The sequence below is a fragment of the Desmodus rotundus genome, chromosome 9 (genome assembly GCF_022682495.2).
Source record: "Desmodus rotundus isolate HL8 chromosome 9, HLdesRot8A.1, whole genome shotgun sequence".
In the NCBI taxonomy this organism is placed as follows: Eukaryota; Metazoa; Chordata; class Mammalia; order Chiroptera; family Phyllostomidae; genus Desmodus; species Desmodus rotundus.
This window is the reverse complement of record NC_071395.1, coordinates 43,102,050-43,124,845: the sequence shown is the minus strand read 5'-3', so window position 1 is coordinate 43,124,845 and position 22,796 is coordinate 43,102,050. Positions and strand designations below refer to the sequence as shown.

The 22,796-nt window shown below is 52.6% G+C and overlaps 2 protein-coding genes across 11 annotated transcripts; both read left to right on the top strand.

Annotated features, from left to right (window-relative positions):
* Positions 1 to 68: 68 nt before the first annotated feature.
* Positions 69 to 8,235, top strand: ODAD3 (outer dynein arm docking complex subunit 3). 2 transcript variants are annotated; one of them, XM_024556864.3, is made up of 13 exons: positions 69 to 646; positions 1,892 to 2,013; positions 2,134 to 2,211; positions 3,901 to 4,071; positions 4,188 to 4,289; positions 4,386 to 4,511; positions 4,709 to 4,831; positions 5,024 to 5,176; positions 6,094 to 6,254; positions 6,347 to 6,572; positions 7,092 to 7,247; positions 7,615 to 7,699; positions 7,878 to 8,235. In XM_024556864.3, exons 1-13 carry the CDS (start codon positions 406 to 408, stop codon positions 7,994 to 7,996), a joined length of 1,863 nt encoding a protein of 620 aa, XP_024412632.1. In that variant the 5' UTR covers positions 69 to 405; the 3' UTR covers positions 7,997 to 8,235. The 2 variants fall into 2 exon arrangements, with proteins under 2 accessions (XP_024412632.1, XP_045048434.1); XM_045192499.2 differs by lacking the exons at positions 7,092 to 7,247; positions 7,615 to 7,699; positions 7,878 to 8,235 and having other exon boundaries at positions 6,347 to 7,085.
* Positions 8,236 to 8,316: 81 nt separating this feature from the next.
* Positions 8,317 to 21,872, top strand: RGL3 (ral guanine nucleotide dissociation stimulator like 3). 9 transcript variants are annotated; one of them, XM_053910446.2, is made up of 20 exons: positions 8,317 to 8,799; positions 8,953 to 9,046; positions 9,174 to 9,287; positions 9,886 to 10,112; positions 10,272 to 10,325; positions 10,444 to 10,658; positions 14,593 to 14,735; positions 14,822 to 15,037; positions 15,679 to 15,782; positions 15,889 to 15,973; positions 17,140 to 17,196; positions 17,306 to 17,392; positions 17,591 to 17,623; positions 17,705 to 17,826; positions 18,504 to 18,599; positions 18,714 to 18,782; positions 18,871 to 18,967; positions 19,637 to 19,759; positions 19,848 to 19,962; positions 20,924 to 21,872. In XM_053910446.2, the coding sequence occupies exons 1-20, from the start codon at positions 8,537 to 8,539 to the stop codon at positions 21,037 to 21,039; spliced, it is 2,430 nt and encodes an 809-aa protein (XP_053766421.1). In that variant the 5' UTR covers positions 8,317 to 8,536; the 3' UTR covers positions 21,040 to 21,872. The 9 variants fall into 9 exon arrangements, 5 of the variants coding, with proteins under 5 accessions (XP_053766421.1, XP_053766422.1, XP_071075301.1 ...); XM_053910447.2 differs by lacking the exon at positions 19,848 to 19,962; XM_071219200.1 differs by lacking the exon at positions 17,705 to 17,826 and having other exon boundaries at positions 17,562 to 17,623.
* The last annotated feature ends 924 nt before the right edge of the window (positions 21,873 to 22,796 follow it).

Below are 22,796 nucleotides of genomic sequence, written 5' to 3'. Positions count from 1 at the left end.
AAGGTTCGCGCTTAATGGCGGCGCAAGGTGCCTCCATCTTGGGAGTGGCGGCTTTAAGGTTGCAACAGAAAGTTCCTGAAAAATGCCCGTGAACACTAGGTGGATTTGGGGTGGGAGGAGGAAAAAAAAAAAGGGATTAACACGTGACTCGAAAGTCGGCGCGACCCTGCTCCGCCCCCTGTTGGGACCACCCCTCCGCGCAGCAACAGCCAATGAGAGCAGCGATGCAGAACGGTTTCCATGGGAGCGCGGAAGGGAGGAGGGGAAGAGGTTACCTAGCAATTGGTAGATGCTGCGAGGCCCAGCCAAACCGTCGGAAAGTGCATTCCCAGAGTCAGAGGAACCCAAACTGACAGATCCGGGACTGTGGTGATCCCTAGTCGCCCCTTTGGCCCTAACCCAGTCATGGCGTCTCCCCTGTGCTGGGCGGCCTCCACCAACGCTCTGCCTTCTCAGGACCAGCTTTCGACCTCTTCCAAGTCCAAGGGCAGTCAAGCTCAGGCCAAACGCCGCCACACTAGAGGCAAGGGCGTGGAACAGGCCTGGCACCCCCTCCATTCCAAGAAGGTACCCACCCATGCCAGCGTGGGGAAGTCTGCTGTGCACACGCAGGTGGCTGAGTTACAAAGGAAGATACAACTATTAGGTAAGATGGCTCCGAAGGGCATAAAATGCTCAGGAATCAACAGTGTCCACCCAGCCCTCTGATTAGACGTGGTGCAACGTGGTGCGATTGGACATAGTGTTTTACCACAATTCATCCAGGTGGCTAGTTCTGGAGTCAAAAAACTCATTTTGTTCATGGTTTTTCTTATCTTATAAAACTCTTCCTGGACCCAGAGCCAACTAGACTGTATTTCATGCTTTTGTGTAATTTCAACTCTTCAGTCATGCATGATGTGAAAAACATTGGTTCTAGCCCTGGCCGGGTAGTTCAGTTGGTTGGAGCATCGCTCCTGTACACCAAAAGGTTGTGAGTTCCATCCTCCATCAAACGCATACCTAGGTTGAGGATTTCCTGCCCCCCCCCACGGTGTGCATGTGGGAGGCAACAGATCTCACATTGATTTTTCTGTGTCTCTCTGTTCCCCTTCTTCTCTTTCTCTAAAATCAATAGAGAATCCTTAGGAGAGGATTTTAAAAAAAGTTTTGGAGACAGATTTTTCTGGGTTCAAATCCTGGCTCTGCATATACTGATGGTTTGATCTTGGGGGACTAAGAGCGACCTAATTGTTCTCAGTTTCTCCATCTGTAAAATGGGGATGACAGTACCGCCCCATAGGTAGTTGAAATGTGTTAAGTGCTTGGAGCAGTGTCTGGCACACTATACATTGTAAACCAGGGGTTCTCAAAGGGAGAGGACAATTTTGCTTCAGGGGGGACATTTGGCAAAGCCAGGGGACATTTTTGGTTGTCACACTATTGGTGGCAGCAGGTGGGGATGGCTGCTGGCCTCTAGAGGGTGGGAGTCCAGGAATGTTGCTCAACATCCGACAATGCACAGGACAGCCCCCACAGCAAATAATTGTACAGCCCAAGTGTCAGTCATGCCAAGGTTGGGAAATCTTGGTGTAAACCATTACTGTTATTATTGGTTTGTTATAGTGGTTAAAGGTCAGGAATCAGACTACTTGTGTCCTTAAACAATCTAACAAGCACAAGCCTCAGTCTTCTTGCCTATAAAATGGGTATGACATGGATATGCACCTAGTGGCACAGTATTTTACACATGGAGAGATCTTAGTCCAGCATCCAACACATAATAAATGCTCAAAGCAAAGTATTGTGATACCATTAAGTAAAGATGATTACGAAAAGATCATCCTTCTGGGAAGTCTTGCCCATCCCCCATCACGCTCTGCTTGTACCTGCCCATGTCACATGACCCCAGAGGGTGACCGGAAGTCCTTTTATGAGAGCACTCAGTGGAACATCAAGAAGAATCAGGAAACCATCGACCAGCTACTGGAGGAAACCAGGGTGCTGCAACTACAGCTGACAAACCTGCTCCAGGTGAGGGTGTAGGAGCGGGTGAAGAGGTTCCAGGGGTCAGGGCCAGCATTCCCAGGGGCAGGACACTGCCTCATGTACAGGTAGCCTGGGTAAGTGGTAACTGGGCTCCTCTCTTTGCAGGGAGATGAGAAAGTGGTCCAGGCATTGATTTGGGAATGGAAGTCCGAGAAGCCATACCTGAAGAACAGGACAGGACAGGTTTGCCCCACACCCCCTCCACTGACTATCTCCCTTCAATTTTTTTTTACAGATTTTTTTTTTAGAAAGGGGAAGGGAGGAAGAAGGAGAGGGAGAGAAACATCAATGTGTGTGGTTGCTTCTTGCACACCCCCTACTGGGGACCTGGCCCTCAATCCAGGCCTGTGCCCTAGACTGGGAATCCAACCAGGGACCCTGTGATTTGCAGGCCAGCATTCAATCCACTGAGCCACAACAGCCAGGGCCATCTCCCTTTATTTTCAGCCTGGATCCCCTCCCCACTGGACTCCCTACCTCCTGCCCCTCCCTCTCTAGTCCTTTCTCCATACCAGCCACTACTCATTTATTCACTCAATTTTTATCACACCAACCATGTGCTTGGCATGATATTAGGTGGTAGTGATCATACAGTGGGAAAAAAAAACAAAAACCCAAAGTCCCCACTGGAAGAGGGATTCACACTTTTTAAATTTTCATTTATTAATTTTTTTTTTTAGAGAAAAAGAATCATCGACTTGTTGTTCCACTTATTTATGCATCATTGATTGCTTCTTGTATATACCCTGACCACGGTTGGAGCCCTCAACCCTGGCATATTGTGACAGTGCCCTAACCAATTGAACTACCTGGCCAAGGCTTGGGGGTTCACACTTTAGGTTGATGGTTGGGGGGTCAGCAAAGACCTTCTCTTTAAGTGGTGATATTTGAACTGAGAATGGGCCAGCCAGGAAATGATCTGGGGGAAAACACTCCAGTCAGAGGGAGCAGCAAATGCAAAGTCTCTGGGGGTGGGAACAAGTGTAAAGTGTTCGAAACATGGGGAGGCCAGTGTTGCTGGACAGGAGTGAGTGAGGGGGATCGGTAGCAGGTGAGGGCAGGAAAGTCATCAGCAGGCCTGCCAGCTGTGCTGAGGGGTGCAGACTTTATATACGAAGACTCAGGGAAGTGGAAAGCAGACTGTGAGAAAGCAGGAGTGGAAGCCAGGAGGAGGTCACTGATGAAAGGTGGCATTGGGTACAGTAGGATGAAAGCCAGAAATAGGAAGAAAGTGCACTCGAGGGGGACCTTTGACATAGAGTGGAATTGCTAACAAATTCAATATAGGTGGGAGAGAAAACAAGAAGGTGAGGATGACATCAAGGTTTTGGACTTGAGTGCTTGGAAGAATAGAGCTGCCGTGGGCTGAGGTTGGGAAGATTTGAGAAGGGCAGGTTTGGAGAAAAGGCAAGTGCTTGATTTGGCCACAACGATTTTAAGGTGCCTGTGCACACATCTGGAAGGTGCCTGTGCACACATCTGGAAGGCAGTGATATGAGCGTGGAGATAGGAGCCTGCAGTTCAGGGAAGGCTGCATTTGGGTGTCTTCAGTGTATAGGTAGGTGATCTTTAAAGTCCCCAAGACTGGACAGGAGATCATGCTGGGGGTGGGTGTAGACAAAAGAGAGAAGACCCTGGGGCTGTCTCTCCAAAGGCAAAGGAGAGAAAGAAGGGGCAAATAGGGAGGTGGGTGGAAAACCAAGGAATGGGCTTCCTGAAGCCACCAAAGTAGAAAATCTGTGGGAGGAGGGTCAGCCAGGTCAGATGCTGCTCAGAGACAAGGGAGATGAGAACTAAAATATGGGAGAAGGAAGCTCCTGAGGAAGGACTAGGGGGTGGTTCAGGTCCCTGCTCTGGCTCCTCTCCCTCCAGCAGGCCCTGGAACACCTGGACCACCAGCTGAGTGAGAAGGTGAAGCAGCTAAATGCTCTGCGGCACCAGGTGAGGTTGCAGCAGAAGTGGCTGGAGGAGCTCCAGCTGCAGCACAGTCTGCGTGAGCTGGTGATGGCAGAGGCACAAGATGGCAACACTGAGGTGGCCAAGGTGAGGCCAGTGAGGTGTGGAGGGGTGGGAGGTGGGCAGAAGCAAGAGGGGGTGCTTAATCCTGGGATGGAGGAATTGAGGAGTGGGGAACTCAGCCCAGCCTTGCTTCCCTTTAGACCTTGCGGAACCTGGAGAACCGTCTGGAGAAGGCCCGGATGAAGGCGGAAGAGGCAGAACACATCACCAATGTGTACTTGCAACTCAAGGCCTATCTACAAGTAGGGACCACAATGGCTGGGGAGGGGGAGGCAAGTGGGAGGGCTAGCCTGGCCAGGGACAGCAGTCACAGGCCTGCCCCACTCCTCACACCCCAGGAAGAGAGTCTTCACTTGGAGAACCGTCTGGACTCCATGGAGGCTGAGGTGGTGAAAACCAAACACGAGCTGGAGGAGCTGCATGTGGTGAACCAGGAGGCACTCAATGCCCGGGACATTGCCAAGGTGCCAGCCCGCTGGTCCCTGGGGATCCTGCCCAGAGGCCATGGTCTCCTGGCCCCAGAATCTGAATCCCAGCTGTCCCAGAGCCCCTCCCATCTATCTCCTAGGACCTTGTGGCCTGGCCCAGTTGGGCCTGCAGCTCCAGCCCTAAGCCATGGTAGATTCCAGCTGGTCCTGCCGTTCCCCTACCTGTCCTTCAGAATCAGTTGCAATATATGGAGGAGACTGTGTTCCGAGAGCGGAAGAAGCGTGAGCGCTATGTGAGTGAGTGCAAGAAACAGGCAGAGGAGAAGAAACTGCAGAACGAACGCATGGAGCGCAAGGTGGGTGCACCCAACAGTGCCGGGACCAAGGCCCTGTCCCACCTGTGCTGACCCTTGTTTGGTTGCCTTTGCCCTGGCTCCCAGGACTGGGCCCCACCCACTCCCTGACCCTTGTCCAGATACCCTTTCTTGGCCTCTGTCCTAAGCCCTTGTCTGAAACCTGACCCTGGACCTGACCTCAACCTGGAGCAGACCCAGCGAGAGCACTTGCTGCTGCAGTCTGATGATACGATCCAAGACAGCCAGCGGGCCAAGGAGGAGGAGCTGCAGCTGCGCTGGAACATGTACCAGATGGAAGTGCTCTTCGGCAAGGTCAAAGATGCCACTGGGGTGGCCGAAACACATGTGAGTGCTGCCCACAGCCCTCTGTGCCCTGGATCAATTCTTCAGCACACAAACCTGCTCCCTTAAAAGATACCCCTTCCTCCTGAATCAGCTACCATCCCATTTTTCTGCTGCCCCTGACAACAGAATCCATGCAAACTGTCTATACTCACCCCCATCCCCCTCCTCCTGTTCACTCTTACACCAGTGATGCTGACTGCTTCGGCATGTGGGCTCTGTGAGAGCTGGGGGTTCTGTCCCTCCTCTCCTGTGTCTCCATCACCTGTAACATGGTCTAGTGCCCAGCACACTGCCTAGTGCCACCCTAGGCCCAGGGGAAGCCAAACTCCTGCCCTGAGCCCCCTCTTTGCAATGTCTTCTTTGAAATTTTTTTAAGACCCTATGTTCCCTGCTGGCCAGCACTGATCCCACTGAACCTCAGTGTGGCTTCTCCCCTTTGGGCACTCTGCAACCCACTATACTCTTCCTGTGGGGTAACCCCTGAGAAGTTCCAGGACTTGGATCTATGACATCATCTGAGGCACTGTGGCTGGTCACCTTTTCAGAAATTGGCCTGGTGGGCAGATCACTTTCACAGCCGGCCAGTATTTCCTCACAGAATTGAGTGAGATTCACCCCCAGAACGTGGCTGGCACCTTGATTTTGGAAAGCAGCTATGGCCACTGCCACCTGCCCTGCACACAGATTTTTGGCTGATTCAAATTCCTGATATGGAGTGGGAAGGGCCCAGCAAAACTTATTTGTCTGAGGCTACCCACCCTTGAGGGAGCCCTGAGTTCTACTCACATACTCCCTAAACATCGCTATACAGAAGTCACCAGCTTAGGCAACCTGTGCTTCATGCCCCAGGAGTAAGGAAGAGGGTGGCACCTGGGCCTGCCCAGGCCCTGGCTCTGACTGGAGTTGGTGGGCCCCAGGCGGTGGTGCGGCGGTTCCTGGCGCAGGGTGACACCTTCATGCAGTTGGAGACGCTCAAGAGCGAAAACAAGCAGGTGCTGCTGAGGTTGAAGCAAGAGAAACAGCAACTGCAGCAGGAGCTTGAAGACCTCAAGTACTCTGGGGAGGCCAGGCTGGTCAGGTGAGGCCCAGTGCCCCAGGGAGAGGGTGGGGGCTTGCGGGGGACCCTGCACTCCCAGAACTGCCTCCCCACTGCCTCCCCACTCCGTGTAGTGAACAGAAGCTGCAGGCGGAGTTGCAGGGTAGCCTCAAGGTGGAGGAGCAGAGGAGGGCTAAGGCCCAGGGCCAGCTGGAGCAGGCCGCACGGGCAATGCAGATGCTGAAGGAGGGCCTGGAGCACCTGGTGGGCAAGCTGGAGCACGTCACAGTGGGTAGCCAGGTCTCTGAGGAAGCCCCACTCAGAACCACCCAGGACTTAAGAGGCACTACAGCCCCTCAGGTGAGGTTTCTGCCCTATAGGCCACTCGAACCCACCCCATGCCTTGTCCAGGACGTCAGAGGCCCACCTACAGGGGAGTCCCTACCCCGCGTTCCTTTGGGAACCCCCTTACTCTTTAAGTGGCCCAGGACTTCAGAGACCTTGTACTGCCCCAAGTCCCACCCCCAGAGGAAAGTCCCGCCTTGCCCCCATAGAGACCTTGCTGCAATCCTGGAGCAGCTGGAGACACGAGAGGCCCCGCCCTGTCCTCAGCAAAGTACTATTTCTTCAGGTCATCCCCGCAATGGTTTCTCTAGAGTGATAGTGCTCTCCCTCCCAAAAAGACCTCCACGCACTCCTTGTCCTGCATCTCCAGTTCCCAGGTTCTGTCCTCACAGGCATGGCTCTTGACTGCGGGAGGCCCCGCCCCACAGAGAATAGCATAACCTCTGTGGGGGGCTCCCTTTAAAGACCTGACCCCTGGGAGTAAGTGCCCAGTGCCCAGGTATAACCCACCGGAGGCCCCACCCACTCCTGCAGGAGGCTGGTCACTCCACTAGGAAAGAGCTGGATCCCAAGGCAGGTGACTATCTGCCCAACCTGCTGGGCCTCTTTGAGGAAAAGCTGCTGAAGCTGCAGGCGCAACTCGAGGGCCTCGACGTGCCAGAGATGCTGCGCCACATTGCAGATCGTGAGGTACCCATGTAGGGAGGGGATTGGGCTGAAGGGGAGGGGAACAGACAGCGGGGAGCCGGGGACAACCCACGGAGACCCGGAAGAAGGCCAGTTTCAGACGCCGGGGGGCGGGGCCGCAGAGACCAGGGGCTGTCCCGGGGTTGGGATGGGGCACTTAGTAGTGAGGACAAGGATGTGGGACTGGGCATCAGGGTGCATGCTGAGAACAAATGACGCCACCGGCCTGAGGGAAATTAAACAGGGTGATTGGCCAAGGGGCTGTATGGAATCGGGGTATGTCGGAATGCTCTGGGTAGGAGGGGGAACAGGACTTCCCCGTAGTCCTTGTCCCGCCCACAGTCTTCTCTCCCACGTCCCTCCTCCCCAGTTTTTCTCCAGCCTAGAGGGAAAACTGCCCACGTACAACACCCGCATCGCCCTGCCCCTTGCCAGTCCCAAGGACAAGTTCTTCGGTCAGTACGGGCAGGAGCAAAAGCGGGTCTGGGGTCCCCGGGACCCAAGCAGAGAAATGCTTGGTGGGAGGTGGTCCGAGACGGGGCTAAGGGCCAAGGTAGGGCAGGGAAATCTGAGGCAGGGATGGGAACCTGGATCCCCTTACCAGCAACCCCTGCCCCCGCCCCACCTCCGCAGACGAAGAGGAGACAGAGGAGGAAGACTACGATGTGGTTACTCGAGAGGAGCTCAAGATCCGTTCCCAGAAATTAATCGAATCTCGCAGCAAGAGGCGCAGTCGCTCTCGGAGGGTTTAGACTTTCCCTCTTGCCCACCCGGTCTGGGCGTCATCGACGCTCCCAACCCCTCTGGGCGCAGCCACTTGCCCTCGGGGCCCCTTCGAGGGCTGAGGAAGGCCTGGAAACGGGAATAGAGCTGGCCATCGGAGCCCAGAGTAAATATCCCCAGGCAACCGTGCCGACCTTGGAACCACGAATAAAGGTCACCGACCAGCCTCCTGGATCTTTGCCTCTCCTTGACCGTGCACCCCCCCCCCCCCAAAAAAAAACCGACTGATCCTGAAACCCAGGCTGCAGGCTCTGCCCCCTCTGACCTGGGGGTTGATGACTTCCATCAACGGGAAACACAGATTGTGCCCTCTGCGCCCCTCCAGAGATCCCCGCCCCCCCGCCCGGCAAATGGGGCTGGTCAGCCCTCCCCACTTGAGGACAGAGGGCTCTCCACCTGGGCACACAGGCCTGTCCCCGCCTGATACAGACACCGGTTCTCGCGCACCCGGAGACACAGAGAAGAGCCTTCCCCCGGGGTAGAGAGGTGGCCTTTCTCCTGAGCGCAGAATGACACACACCTACAGGGAGAACCAGGGCCCCGCCCCGAGGGCCTGGACTGGGCACTGGGGTCCAGCTGGGGGCATCCGAGAGCCGCGGGTCCCGGTCCCCTCTCCCTGCCCCGCCCCCGCGCTGCGGCCCAGCCCCGCCCCGCGGGCCCCAAGTGCCCCAACACTGCCCGCCGCCAGCGGCCCTTCCGCCTCACTCAGCCTCGCCACGGAGCGGGACGGGCGTGGGCCATGCTGCGGACAGCAGGGAAGGAGCTTGCCCTGGTAAGGGGACCCCACATACCCAGAGACCCCCAGGTTCAGAAGTCCTAGGTGCCCGCCCCCGAGACCCTATCTCCCAGCAGACTGGACCCTTCAGACTCGCCCGGGATTCTATACCTCGGGCCTCTTGTCCTCCGACTCAGTGGTTCCTCTTAGGGATGGAGGAGAGGGGGCCAGAAACAGACTCCGTGAGACCGGACTCTGGGACCTCCCCAAATGCCACCCCATCCTCCCAGGACCAGAGAGGAGGGTACGAGCATCGTCGAGGGGACTTCCCTAGCTTGAGTCTTTCTCCGGGAAGGCCTGGCCTGAGTCCCCGTGGGAGAGGGGACCCGACCCCCTGCAGCGCCCTGAACTTCCACGCCCTCCACATCCAGGCGCCGCTGCAGGACTGGGGTGAGGAGACTGAGGCCGGCGCGGTGTACAGTGTCTCCCTACGGCGGCAGCGCAGTCAGCGCCAGAGTCCGAGGGAAGGTCCTGGGGACAGCCAGGTGAGAAGGGGATTGAAGGGCGCGGCGGGGCGAAGTGCAGGTGAGGGCGGGGTGGAGAGGAGAGGCCAGGAGGTTAGCAGGCGAGGGCGGAGTAGAGGGCTGGAGCTGGGGCTCGAGGGAAAGGCGGAGCTTAGGGGTAGCCAGGTAAGATGGGAGTCTAGGTGAGTGGGGTAGGTGAGTGACGTGCAGTCGGGTCAGGGCCCAGTTCGCGAGTGGGACCTGCCAGCAGAAGCTAGGTAAGGCAGGTGAATGGGGCGGAGCTGGAGAGGGAAGGGTGGTCTTAGAAGTGCCGGGTGAGCGCTAGTGGGGCGGAAGGCAGGGACTCCGACAGCCAGTGAAGCGTAGCAGGAGAGCTGAGAGCAGCCTGGGGGGCGGGGAGGGGGGGAGGGAGTTGGGGGGGAGTGAGTGGCGGCAGAGGGCGGGGCTTGGGAGGACTATGGTGTCTAGGTCATTTGTGCGTGGTGCAGAATAATAAATCCAGGGGCCTGATTCAACGGAGTGGGCAGGATGAGATGCAACAGTCTTGCTAGCAATGGGTGTGATTAGAAAAGTGCTGGGGGGGCCACTCCTCAGGTCAGTGCTGCTCCCTGCCTCGCAGGTCCCTCGCCCCAATGCCAACAACACCTTCCTCCATTACCGCACAAGCAAGGTGCGCGTGCTGAGAGCGGCGCAACTGGAGCGGCTGGTGTGGGAGTTGGTGTCTGTAGATCGTGAGCAGGACCCCAGCTTCGTGCCTGCCTTCCTGGCCACCCACCGAGCCTTTGTGCCCACTGCACGCGTTCTGGGCCTTCTCCTGCCCCCACCGCCGCCACCCATGCCGCCCTGGTCAGTAGGAATGGCGAAACCTCCAAGCTCCCACCCCAGACCCTCACCTGGGCCTTCCCTCATTTTTAGAATCAGGAAATCCCCCAAATTCAGAACCCTTTTCCTAAGCCCTCCCCTTCCCTGCCTCCTTTCTTCACCTGACTGGGGAGCTCCTTCCAGGGTAGAGATGAAGAAGACAGAGGGTCAAGATCTGAGCTTCAACAAGAACCTGAGGTTGGTTTCCAGTGGAGTAGCAGCGGGAGGTCCTAGAGATCAAAGGTCGGACCTGAGGTTGGGGGTGGGGGGCTGCAGAACTCCCAGGGAGCCTCTGAGACCCTGCTGTTCTGACTAGGGCTGTGGTATCAGTGCTGGGCTCCTGGCTGCGGGACCACCCTCAGGACTTCTGGGACCCCCCTGCCCACTCAGACCTGGGCAGTGTCTGTACCTTTCTGGGCTGGGCTGCCCCATTTGGGGCCGAGGCCCTGGAAGCAGAGAAGCTGCTGGGAGATTTCCTAGAAGAGGCTGAGCAAGAGCAGGAAGAAGAGGAGCAGCACCAGGCTTCTACAGGTGAGGCATTAGGGAACTGGTCCTGCTCTGAGCAGGCCTTTCCTGTTTGCTCCCTCCCCCAGGGGACTCCTCCCCTCAGGGAGCTGCAGGTCTTGGACAAGTTTCTTAATCCTGCCTGAGCCTCAGTTTGCTCACCTGTAAAATGGGAATAATGACCCTTTGTCGTACATATTGGCAATTATCTAACACCTCCCTCCCCCCTCTATCCTAACTGCAAAAATACTCCATCATTAGGTCTGGATGCCCTGCATTTTTGTTTTTCTTTTTTAAAAAAGAATATGTGCCTTTTGAAAAGTTATTTTATTTAAAACAATTTTTTTAATCCTCATGTAAGGACATGCTCACTTTAGAGAGAGGGAAATGGCATCGATGTGACAGAGGCTGCCTCTCACAGGCACCCCGATCAGGAACCAAACCTGCAACCTAGGCATGTGCTCTAACCTGGAACCGAACTTTAGACCTCTTGGTTTATGGGATGATGCTCCAACCGAGCCACCAGGCCAGAGCTTGTCTGGTTGTTTATAGAAAAACCTACCAACCTCTGTTGTAGAGAGCTTTGGGGGCAGAGAAAAACATCCACATACTTCATTCAGGTCTTTGTTCAGTTGTCACCTCCTCAGACATGCTTTCTCTGATCCCTTCCCAACAAATATGTTCCCCCTTTCTGCGTCCTTTTAGCCTGCCTTATATATCTGCATAGCACTCAGTTCTGTCCCCACCTCCGTCCCCAGGGGCAGGGACAATGCAGATTCATTGACCGAATAATTGTATCCTGCTTATAAAGTATCATCTTTCACCCATCTGTGTTCCATCTGATCCTTATCACAAAAGCATCTATATCCCTAATCCTCATCCTTCAAAATATTGGAACCCTCCATCTTCCTTCACAGTTATTGTCTTTCTTCCTCTGCCTTCAAGATTTCGCCAGCTGATTCCAAGTCATTAGAACTGCACAGTTGAATGCAGTAGCCACCAGCCCCAGGTGGTATTGAAAGTAAACTTAAGTTAATTATGTTAAAAATAAACATTCAGTCCTGGCTGATGTGGCTCGGTGGATTGAGTGCCAGCCTGTGAACCAAATGGTCGCCTGTTCAATTCCCAATCAGGGCACATGCCTGGGTTGTGGGCCAGGTCCCCAGTAGGGGGCGCACGAGAAGCAACCACACATTGATACTTCTCTCCCTCTCTTTCTCCCTCCCTTCCCCTCTAAGGATAAATAAATAAAATCTTAAAAACAAACAAACAAACATTCAGCCCTGGCTGGTGTGGCTCAGAGTGTGATTCCCAGGCAGGGCACATGCCTGGGTTGCAGCCAGATCCATGTATCTCTCACACATGGGTGTTTCTCTCCCTCCCTTTCTCTCTCCCTTCCTCCTCTCTAAAAGTAAAAAAATAAAATCTTAAAAAATATAAAATAAAATAAATTCAGTACTTCCGTTGCACTAGCCACATTTCTAGAGCTCCGCAGGCACATCAGACAGCACAGGTAGAATATACTTTCACCACTACAGAAAACTCTTGAAAATGCTGCCCTAAGCTATGAGTTCTTGAGGTCAGAGGAGAAAATGAACATTTATTAAATACCTACTGTGTGCCGGGCTCTGGGAACCTAACATTTTTATTTTGGGGTAACTTTTGACCATAGAAAATTTCGGACATACACAAAAGCAGAGAGAATAGTATAAGAAGACCCAAACACCCATCACTCACCTTCAATGATGATCAGTCAGACAAAAAATGTCCAGGATGGTTTGAAGGCAAATCCCAGACTTTTGTCACTTCACACATTAATACTTTGGTTTACTCCTCTAATTGACAAGAACTTCAAAAAATATATAACCTTCATGCCCATAATCATTTCCAACAAAATCAGCAATAATTACTTAATATCAAAAAATACCCAGTCTGTAGTCAAATGCCCCTATGGTCCCTAAATTGTCTTTTAATTACAGTTGCTCCTTTGAAACAGAAAGATTCATTTAAGGTATTCTGTTGTTTCTTGGGTCCCTTTTATTCTACGACATTCCGCCTTTGCCTTTCGTTTAATGCCAGTAGGAAAAAATGGCATTAAATGTCTCACATCGCTCATTTGTTCTGAGCAACGTCTCACATTCTTCTTCATTTGCCCATTTGCTTTCTCATGGTGACATGTGATATGTACCTGTATCCCCCATATTTGCTGTAAGACCTGAAGGTTAGATATAGGTGTAATTTTTTTCCCAATGCCACTTTTTTAAACTATTACTTTGTAATGTCACCTGTCCTAATTTGAAATGAAAGACAATAATCAAGCAGATTTATACAGATAGTTTTAAAATAATAATATGATGCTGTAACTGTAATACAAAGGAAAATAAAATGAAAGCAATTTACACAATGAACTATGCTTGTTGCTGTGTTGGTGCTCGGGCATGCCTCACTAGGAGACATGGTGAAGAGTGCCATGGTTATTGTGGCAGGCACAAACACCTGCTAATGCAGGGGAGGTCACCGGCACAGAAGCAGTGGCATAGATGGTGACATCATTTTCCAAAATGCTGAACACCCCTTGCAATTTCCAAACAAAACAAAGTTCAGAGTTTCACAGTCCTTGAATTCCTGGAGTCAAAATAATTAGTGTTTATGAGTAAGACAGTTGGGTGTTAGGTGCAGATTACTGTAAACAGGTTTTTCAAGGACACAAACGAATGAAAAAAGAAAGAATAAATAAATAAGATCAAAAAAATAAATGTAGAAGGAACAAAAACAAAACAAAAAGAAACAAGGACACAGATGTCTCAGAGGGACATTTGGAGGCTGGGTGGCACAATTATGAGTGTATGACAGCTGCCCCTTGCAGCAAGATTCCAACTTCTCAAGTGATCCCTATGGATGCCACCACTGAAAGCCCCTAACCGTAATGTCATTCATATGTGAATATTTTATAGCAGCTTGGTATCCATGATCTCTTTTATTTTTATTTAAAAATAAAAGATTTTATTTATTTTTAGAGAGAGGAGAAGGGAGGGAGAAATAGAGAGAGAAAAATCAATGTGTGGTTGCCTCTCATGTGTCCTCTACTGGGGACCTGGCCCACAACCCAGGCATGTGCCCTGACTCGGAATCAAACCGGCAATGCTTTGGTTTGCAGGCTGGTGCTCAATCCACTGAGCTACACCAGCCAGGGCTTGTTTGATTTTTAAAAAAGAAATGTGGATGAAGAAAACAAGGCACAGAGAGGTTTAAAGGCTTGTTTTAGTTTGCACAGCAAGCCTGGTGCACAAGTTTGAATTTGAACTTGGCATTTTCTGACAATAACCTTCCCTTAATCACAAAGTCATATGAACTCTCATCAAAAGAAAAGGGCAGAAGATCTTATCCTAATAAAGTCTCAAAGTCATAAAAAGCTCTATTTTCTTTTTTTAATATAATAATGTCTTACTGTTATTTTTAACTTGTTGATTTTAGAGAGAGGAAGGGAGAGAGAAATATCAATTTGTTGTTTTGCTTATTAATGCATTTATTGGATGATTCTTGTGTGTGCCCTCAACCTTCTTGGGCATGGAGATGCTGTTTTAACCAACTGACCTATCGGGTCAGAGCCATAAAGCTCTATTTTCTGTGTTAGTCTCTGAGCACCTAGCTTCAAATTCCTGCCCTGTCATACACTGAGGTGACTTAGGGCAGATTGTTCCTGCCTCAGCTTCTCCACCTGTACAAGGGGGATAATGGGACCTGGCTCACTAGTAAGTGTGCTAAATTGCAGACTTAATCCACGCTAGGTGCCCAGTGAATGTCACTGTTGCTCTGAAGCCCTCACAAACATTCAGGGAGGTCTCCATTTCGCAGAGGAGGAAAGCAAGGCTCAGAAGCGCTAAGGGACTTGCCCTAGATCACACCGCCAGGCCTGGATTCACACTCGAGAATTTTTAAACCCCCTCTGATGCTCCCTCAGGACCTCCTGGAACTGCCGGGACCCTCAATCCAGACTCCCCTGAAGGATGCTTAGAAGAGGAGGGAGGGCTGGTCCAAGAAGGCCCTGAGCTCCTGGACTTCAGTGTAGACAAAGTGGCTGAGCAGTTGACTCTGATGGACGTGGTGAGGATGCCGGAGGGGCGCGGATGCGGGGCAGGTCCCCCTTAGCACAGATGCTAATCCCCCAACCTCTCACCCCCCTCTGTCAGGAGCTCTTCTCCCGGGTGCAGCCCTGGGAGTGCCTGGGTTCCGTGTGGTCCCAGCGGGACCGACCAGGGGCCGCAGGCACTGCCCCGACTGTGCGCGCCACTGTGACCCAGTTCAACATGGTGACCGGCTGCGTGCTGGGCTCGGTGCTCGGGGCGCCAGGCCTCGCCACCCCTCAGAGGGCTCAGCGGCTGGAAAAGTGGATCCGCATTGCCCAGGTGCATGCTGCGGGGGAGGTGGCCTGGGGGCGGGACATGGAGGAGGTGTAGAGAGAGGACAGGGATGAGAAGAATGAGGACTGGCGTCCGGCAATGCGGACAGCGTTGAGATGGAGGGTGCCAACGGGAAAGTCTAGGAGAAAGCTGTGCCAGGCTGGGGTCGGGGCAGCCTAGGGACGCTGGGTGGGTCTTAGGATAAGAGGAAGGGATGGCGGGTGGTGGGGCGGGAATGGGGTTGAAGGAGGAACCAAAGCCCAGAGAAGGGGGCAGGGGTCCCGAAAATGATTGGTTAGAGGAGGAGCAGGAATCTGAAGAGAGTGGAGACGTGGCAAGAGGCAGGGGAACCTGGCCCGAGACTTGGGTTCAAGGAGGCAGGTTTGGGGTCCAGGAGCAGTGCTGTGGGCGCGTGTGGTGCCCAGGGGAGAGGAAGAGCGGGGACGAGGGGAGTCCAGAGCAGAAGTAGGGGAGCGAGGCAGCTGGAGGAGGGGCCGGGGCTGCGGGTTGGAAGAGGGAGGAGCTCCTGGAGGAGAAACAGTCTTGGTAGCTTGTCAGGTGTGGGGCCAGAAGTCACGAGATCATAGAAGGCGGATTATACCTGGTTAGGCTTGGGGTCTAATCAGCGACCCCACGCCGCCCCCTAGCGCTGCAGGGAACTGCGGAACTTCTCCTCCCTGCGCGCCATCCTGTCCGCCCTGCAGTCTAACCCCATATACCGGCTCAAGAGCTGCTGGGGCGCCGTGGGCAGGTGAGCAAGAACGGGGAGAGGAGCTGGGGCGAGACCTCCTCCCTACCCGATCCCAGCCCGGACCCTCCCAGCCACCGACCCCTGACCCCTCTCCTGTCCCCCACAGGGAACCATTATCCACTTTCAGGAAACTTTCGCAGATTTTCTCCGATGAGAACAATCATCTCAGCAGCAGAGAGATTCTTTCCCAGGTACAGAGGCCCGGGAAGGGGACCCAGGACGGGGCAAGGCATAGGTTGTCCTTGTCCTAACATTCAGTGTCCTTTCCCTACACTGCAGGAATGACCTTGCCCTTGTATGTGGGCAGCCCCACGTTTTTACTGCCTCTGCTGCCCTCACCATAGCTCACATTTGGTAACTGCCTTATTTATTCATTCAACAAATACCAGAAGTTACAAGAAAAAGTTCACTTAAGGCTAGAATCATGGCAAAGAGTGAAACAAAAAATAATGCAAGGGGCTTGACTTTAATAAGCAAAACTAAAAAGCGTGTGTCCACAGATCAGACTTATTGTAGCAAGACTGCGGTTCTAAATGCAGCTAGGTGCTGGGTTTTAGGGTGAGCCCAGAACACATGGAACATTCTTCACATTCACCTCCTGCAGGTCTCTACCCAAATGTCCCCCTTGGAGATGCCCTCCATGCACCGCCTCAGCATCTCCACCCCCTTTACTGTTCTTACCTCTGAGTGTCCTTAATTACATGCTTAGTCCGGCTGTTGCTCTCCCTAATGTCTGCTCCGTGAGCCCAGGGTCACTACTGCTTCCCCAGGGCTCAGAGCAGTGCCTGGCTCAGAGTTGGTGTTCAATAAACATCCAAGTGAATGAATATCTCACATAGGGATGATCTCAGGGAACAAGGAGCTTTGCGTTGAGCACCTACTGTATACCAGGCGCTCTGCCAGGAGTCTTGGCCATGAACCAGAGAGGCACAGTTCCTGCCCTGGGGAGACTAAGGCTCCAGATGGGGAAACACACAGGACAGTAACAACTGCCCCAGCAATGCTATAATTAATTACCAGGCAGAGCAATGCTATGAAGGCAAGGGTCAGGGCATTCCCAGGGGACTGCCCCAGGGCCTGTTCCATCAAGCCTGGGACAAGGATTCTCAACTGTATGGAGGCTGTCCCTGGGGACCATGGTACCCACAAGCTCCACCTCTGGTCACCCACTGGGGCCTGCCTGCTGCCTCTTGTCTGCTCCCTCCCTCCCTCCCCTTCCTTATTCACTTTCCTTTGAGTATGGCCTTTGCAACTGGTTTGTGATGGCTAAAAGCAAAATGGGGGTGTATTGAGGTATCTTCCCTGAAGGAGAGGTCCAAGAGACCCCAGGTTTGCTCAGGGCTTTCCCTGTCCCCAGGAGGAGACCACTGAGGGACCCCAAGAGGAGGATACTCTCCCAGGAAGCCTGCCTTCAGTGAGTGATGGTTGTTTGGGGTAGGGGACAGGTGGGACTCTTATGGAAGGGGATGGAGTTTAATGGGGTCAGTGATTGCTGAGAGTGACTGGAGCTCTGGGTGCCACAGAAACTGCCCCCAGGTCCAGTCCCCTACCTTGGCACCTTTCTCACGGACCTGGTTATGCTCGACACAGCCCTGCCGGACATAATAGAGGTGTGACTCCTGACTCTTGACCCAGTACCACTTGCCCTCAGCACAGTGGGCCTCCTGACATCCCACCCTTGACCCTGCCTGCACTCCCGACCCCAGCCCCCTTAGTGCTGTGGGGCTTCTGACATTCCAACCCCTAACCTTGACCCTCAATCAATCCTTGACCCTGGAGACTCCAGTTCAAATAAAGTTTGCCCCCAGGGGGATCTCATCAACTTTGAGAAGAGAAGGAAGGTGAGTGGGCACTGGGGTGGGTGTGGGAGGGACCAGGGTGGGGTTAGGGCAGGGGTGAGGTCTCAGAAGCCACACCCTCAGGAGTGGGAGATCCTGGCCCGAATCCAGCAGCTACAGAAGCGTTGTCGGAGCTACTGCCTGAGCCCATGCCCACCTGTCCTGGCTGCCCTGCGTGCCCAGCGCCAGCTCAGTGAGGAACAGAGGTGACCCTGTGGCCTGGCCCAGCCCCACCTCGCTGACCCTGGATCACACACTGGATTCACCTAAGACAACCCCCTTCTTGAGCCCTAACCCCCAAACTGTGACATTACATTATCTCCAGCTCAACTGGGGGCCCCAAGTGACCTCTGACCTCAAATTTGACTCCATCTAACTTTCTGACTTCAACCTTTAATGTACAGCTGGATATTCAACCATCTCATCTGTACTCTTCCCACCCTCTGACCCTGACCTGTAACCCATTTGTGACCCCCAATATGACACTCTGAGACCAATCATTGACCCCCAATTTGGAATAACTGACCCTGACTTTGACGTATATTTGACCGTCCAACTCAATTATCCCAATTATTTCCTTTCTTCTGTTGAATCCATGACCCTAACTGTTGACCCCAGTGATTACCTGACCTCAAGGTAATCACTGAACCAATTCTATTCTGGACCCAATTTCACTCTTCAGTCCCACCCTGTGAATCCCTGAGTTACCTGCCAGCCAAGCCATCCCATCTCATCCCTAATAAGACCCTATTACCTTATGATCTCATTACTACCCTGACTCTTACATTTGGTGCCCCACATTTGGCAATGCCCAAAACCCAGATCCCAACTGATTTTAACTCTTGTCTTCCAAATGTCCCCCACCTGTACCTTGATCCCTCAGCTACCGCGTTTCCCGTGTCATTGAGCCACCAGCTGCCTCCTGTCCCAGCTCCCCACATGTACGGCGACGAATCAGCCTCACCAAGCGTCTCAGTGCGTGAGTCTTGGCCAGGGGTGAGGGGGTCATGTGTGAGGTTATGGGGTCTGAGATGGCTGGGCTGCTCCTGGGGCTGAGTCTGGCCTTAACCTCATTCCTTGTCCCCATCCTCAGGAAGTTGTCCCGAGAGAGAGGTTCATCCCCTGGTGGGAGTCCTGGGGACCCCTCATCCCCCACCTCCAGGTGAGTGTCCCTCTTAGTAAAGGAATTGTAGATGATGGGGTCAGAGGTCGGGGTAGCTACAGCACCTCAGGCTCTGTGTCTCTTCCAGTCTGTCCCCAGGGTCTCCCCCATCCAGTCCTAGAATGAGGGACCCTCCTCCTGGAAGTCCCCCAGCCTCTCCAGGGCCCCAGAGCCCCAGTACCAAGGTACCAGGACTGCCTGTGGAACTGTGGGTGCCTAGGGCTGTGTGTGTGTGTGTGTGTGTGTGTGTGTGTGTAGTGTATGGGATTTTAAGGCCAGGAATGTACACAGAGGATTGTACTCATGCTTGACTCAGCAGTCTGGGTGTCTGTCCAAGGGACCATGCACATTTTCATGGTCCTGATTGAGGAATTGTCCTTCCATCTGGTTTGTGCTCAGATCTAGACCCCTGTGTCTGCTCACCCACAGAGCACTCCAGGGTGCAGTCACACACTTTTGTGAGAATAAGCGTGTCACCAGGAATTTGCGTTCCTAGAGGGGAAATGTGGGCATGAATATTCACACATCCACAGGACCATGTGCAGGTCTGTTCATGGACCTGGACTTGTGTGTGTAAAACAACTGTGAGCATGTGTATATACTCACTGTTCTGTGTATACAGGATTTCTTGTGTGTGAACATGGGTTTGTGTGTTAATCAATTGTAGACACTTATGTAACAGGGGGTGAAGGTCTGCATGTGATGGAATTGGACACATGTGGGTTTGTGTGTTTGTGTGCCCTAATTGTGTGTCCCCTGACTCTGGGTGTGTAGGGGTATATGCTGAATACATTAATGAGGAAGGGGCTTAGTGCTCTCCCACTGTTCAGCTTCCACCCCCCCATTGCTTACAGCTGCCCCTGGCCTTGACCCTGAGCTGTCCTCGAATCCCCGTTGTGGGGCAGCAGGGCTCAGAGGCCCGAGTCATCCGAGTCAGCATCGACAATGACCATGGGAACCTGTATCGAAGCATCCTGGTGAGGAACTGGGCCAGGGACCTGCTGCAGGCAGCCCTTCCCTTGGGAGTCAGACCGTCACACCTTACCGTTCACTTGCTTTTCCCAGCTCACTAGTCAGGACAAGGCCCCCAGTGTGGTGCAGAGAGCCTTGCAGAAGCACAATGTGGCCGAGTCCTGGGCCCGTGACTACCAGCTCTTCCAAGTCCTTCCTGGGGACAGGGGTGAGCAGGGACAGCTTGGCTGGGGGACAGCTGAGCTATGATGTGGCACAGGCACAGAGTAGGGATAAGATGAAGCAGGGTGGGGGTAAGATGCAGTAAAATATTTGTTTTTCAGTTATATGGATCATGTGGTTATCCTGGCTCAATGTGAGGCAAGGGGCCACCAAAGGTATCTCCCTAGGATTTATGGGGAAATGAGACTGTCCAGGGTTAAATGAGAGGGACTGTAGAATGTTGTCTGGGCTTAAATATATAGGATCATGCTGTTGTTCAGGCTCAGTCTGGTGGGGTACAAGACTGGAGGAGGCCTGGGATTCTCTCTGAGGGGAAATGAGTTTGTCCAGACTCAGCATGAGGACTCTGAAGTTATTTGAACTTGGCATAGGAGAAGGCCACAAGGTTTTGAAATTCAGCTAGGGAAGCATGAGGTTGCTCAGTGTAGGAGGTTGTCTAGTTTTTGCTAGGGAGAGGCAAGAGGTTGCTATATCAGAGGATGTGACCTGAAGGCTGGACATTAGGAAGGAATATATGAGGTTCAGGTGTCAAGGGCCCGAGGTTGTGCAGGCTGGAAGTGGGAAGTCAGAAGTTATCCAAGTTCACAGTAAGGGCAGCATGAACTTGACTGGGAATTGGGTGGGAGGGGAGGGCTGGGTAGGAAGGAAGTTGTTTGGGATGGGTGGCCTGAGTTTGCCCAAGCTTGTAGTATAGGGTGTCCAGACTCCAGAGGAGATGGCAGGAATTGCCCAGGTTCATGGTGGGGAGGAAACCTGAGGCTGGACAGGCTTCGAGTAGGCAGTTGTTTAGGTTCCCAATGAGAGGAGAATGAAGATGTCTTAGCGCTGGCTGAAGAGACCCGAGGTTGTTCAGGCCCCAGGGTGAATGGCAGAAGGTGACCTAGGTCCCTTGTGGGAGAAGTATGAGGTTGTGCAGGCCTTTCATTATTCTGTCCACGCCTGGCCAGAGCTCCTGATTCCTGACAACGCCAACGTCTTCTATGCCATGAGTCCAGCCGTCCCTGGAGACTTCTTGCTACGGCGGAAGGAGGAGGCCCGGCATACCTCAGTCTCCCCGACCTGAGTTGGCCCTCTGCTGCTTCCAGGACACAGGTCCCACAGGCAGCTCTATCACCATGGGGACAGGGCGGGCACTCCCATTCCCCAGTTGAGCCCACTGTGCTCCACACCCTGTCACCCCTCTCCCCCAAATTTATTGGGCCCCATCCATCTGACCTTCTCAGCACTGGATCCCTATTCCAAAGCCATCAGCTCACAGGGTGGCTGGTGGAGAAGTCCATCACATGCTGGGGTCAGACTCTTCCCCAGAGAAATATTGTAACTGTTGGAGATGCATCAGAACTGACAGAAGTAGATGAAAACGGTGACCAAAATTATGAAAAAGGAGTCAGTCTTCTTTTTTTGGTGTCTGTGCTTCATGTTCACTCTTCATTAAGATAAAAATGTAAAAGAAAAAACTAAGAGCCCTAAGACAGGGGTTGTGTGAAGCATGACCAGACACTGGGGGATGGTGGCTGTCATGCACACAGGTTTCAGAACTCCCTCCCCCAACACTTTTGGGGTGGTATGCTTTTCTGCTGTGTACATGGGAGATGAAGAAGTGAAATTCCATTGGAATCAGAGACAAATAACATCATCACCCATGAGTCAATAAGGGCTGTGGGGAGGAAAGGAGAAGCTGAGCTGTCTGTCAGTACTGGGGTAGGAAAAGACACAGGTAGAGAAGGCAGAGATGGAGTGAGCTATAGGGCCACTGACAACAGAGTTATAACAATAATAATAATATGCCCACTTATGAACTCTACTCTGTGCTGGACAATAACTAGGAGCTTTATATCTCACTGTATCAGTCAGGATTCTTTATATTTCAAGTGGTCAAAAATCAAACTCAAATAAGCATGTGCCAAAAAGGAAATTAATAGCTTGTGTGATTGAAAAGTCCAGTGAGTTCAGCTTCAGGTACAGTTGGATCCAGGGACTCAAAAGATGTCATCAGGATTTTGTTGCTGTCTCTTGGTTCTAATTTTGCTCTAAGAATAAAATTGTCCATTGTGCCCTCAAAACCAACCACCTTCTATGGTGATACCACCAGTGATTTTTATCTGGTCACCTACAATTTTTTTAAAAATGTATTTCCAATATCCTTTGCAGCAAAATGTAGCCATGTGACTAAGTGCTGGACAATGAAATGTAAAGGGAATGAATATGGGCAAATGCTAGGTTTTGCCCTTAAAGACAAAGGGTAGTCCTCCCCTTTCTCTTTTTCTGCCTCCTGCTGTTTAGAGTGAATCATTTTGGATTGGGTGGTTCACACCCTCTAAATAACTGAGCAACAAACTGAAAAGAACATGGCTGTCTGAGACCACAGAGCTGCTAAATTGTATTGCTGCTTCCTGGGTTGTTACATAAGAGAGATAAATGTCTATCTTACTTGAATCACTGTTATTTGGGTCATTGTTAGTAACACAGCCCCACTCAAGGCAGGCTTGCCCCTCCTGGGGTACAGGGCCAAGCTTACATCCTACCACCTCCACCTTCCCATGCATGCAAAGAGAACTAATCCCTTTTTCCCATCGGGTCCAGCAAAAGTCCCATAGCAGATACCCATTGGGACAACTTGTGTCTTATGACCACCCCTGAACCAATCACTGCTTACAGGAATGTAACATACTAATTAGCCAGGCCTGGGTCCTGTGCCCATCTTTTGAGCTGGCAAAGAAACTTCAAATCACAGGAGTGAGGTCTGGAAGGGCACAAAAATGGAAATTACGTTTGGGTGCTGTTACTAGGAGAAGAGAAAATTATGGTGAATGGACACAA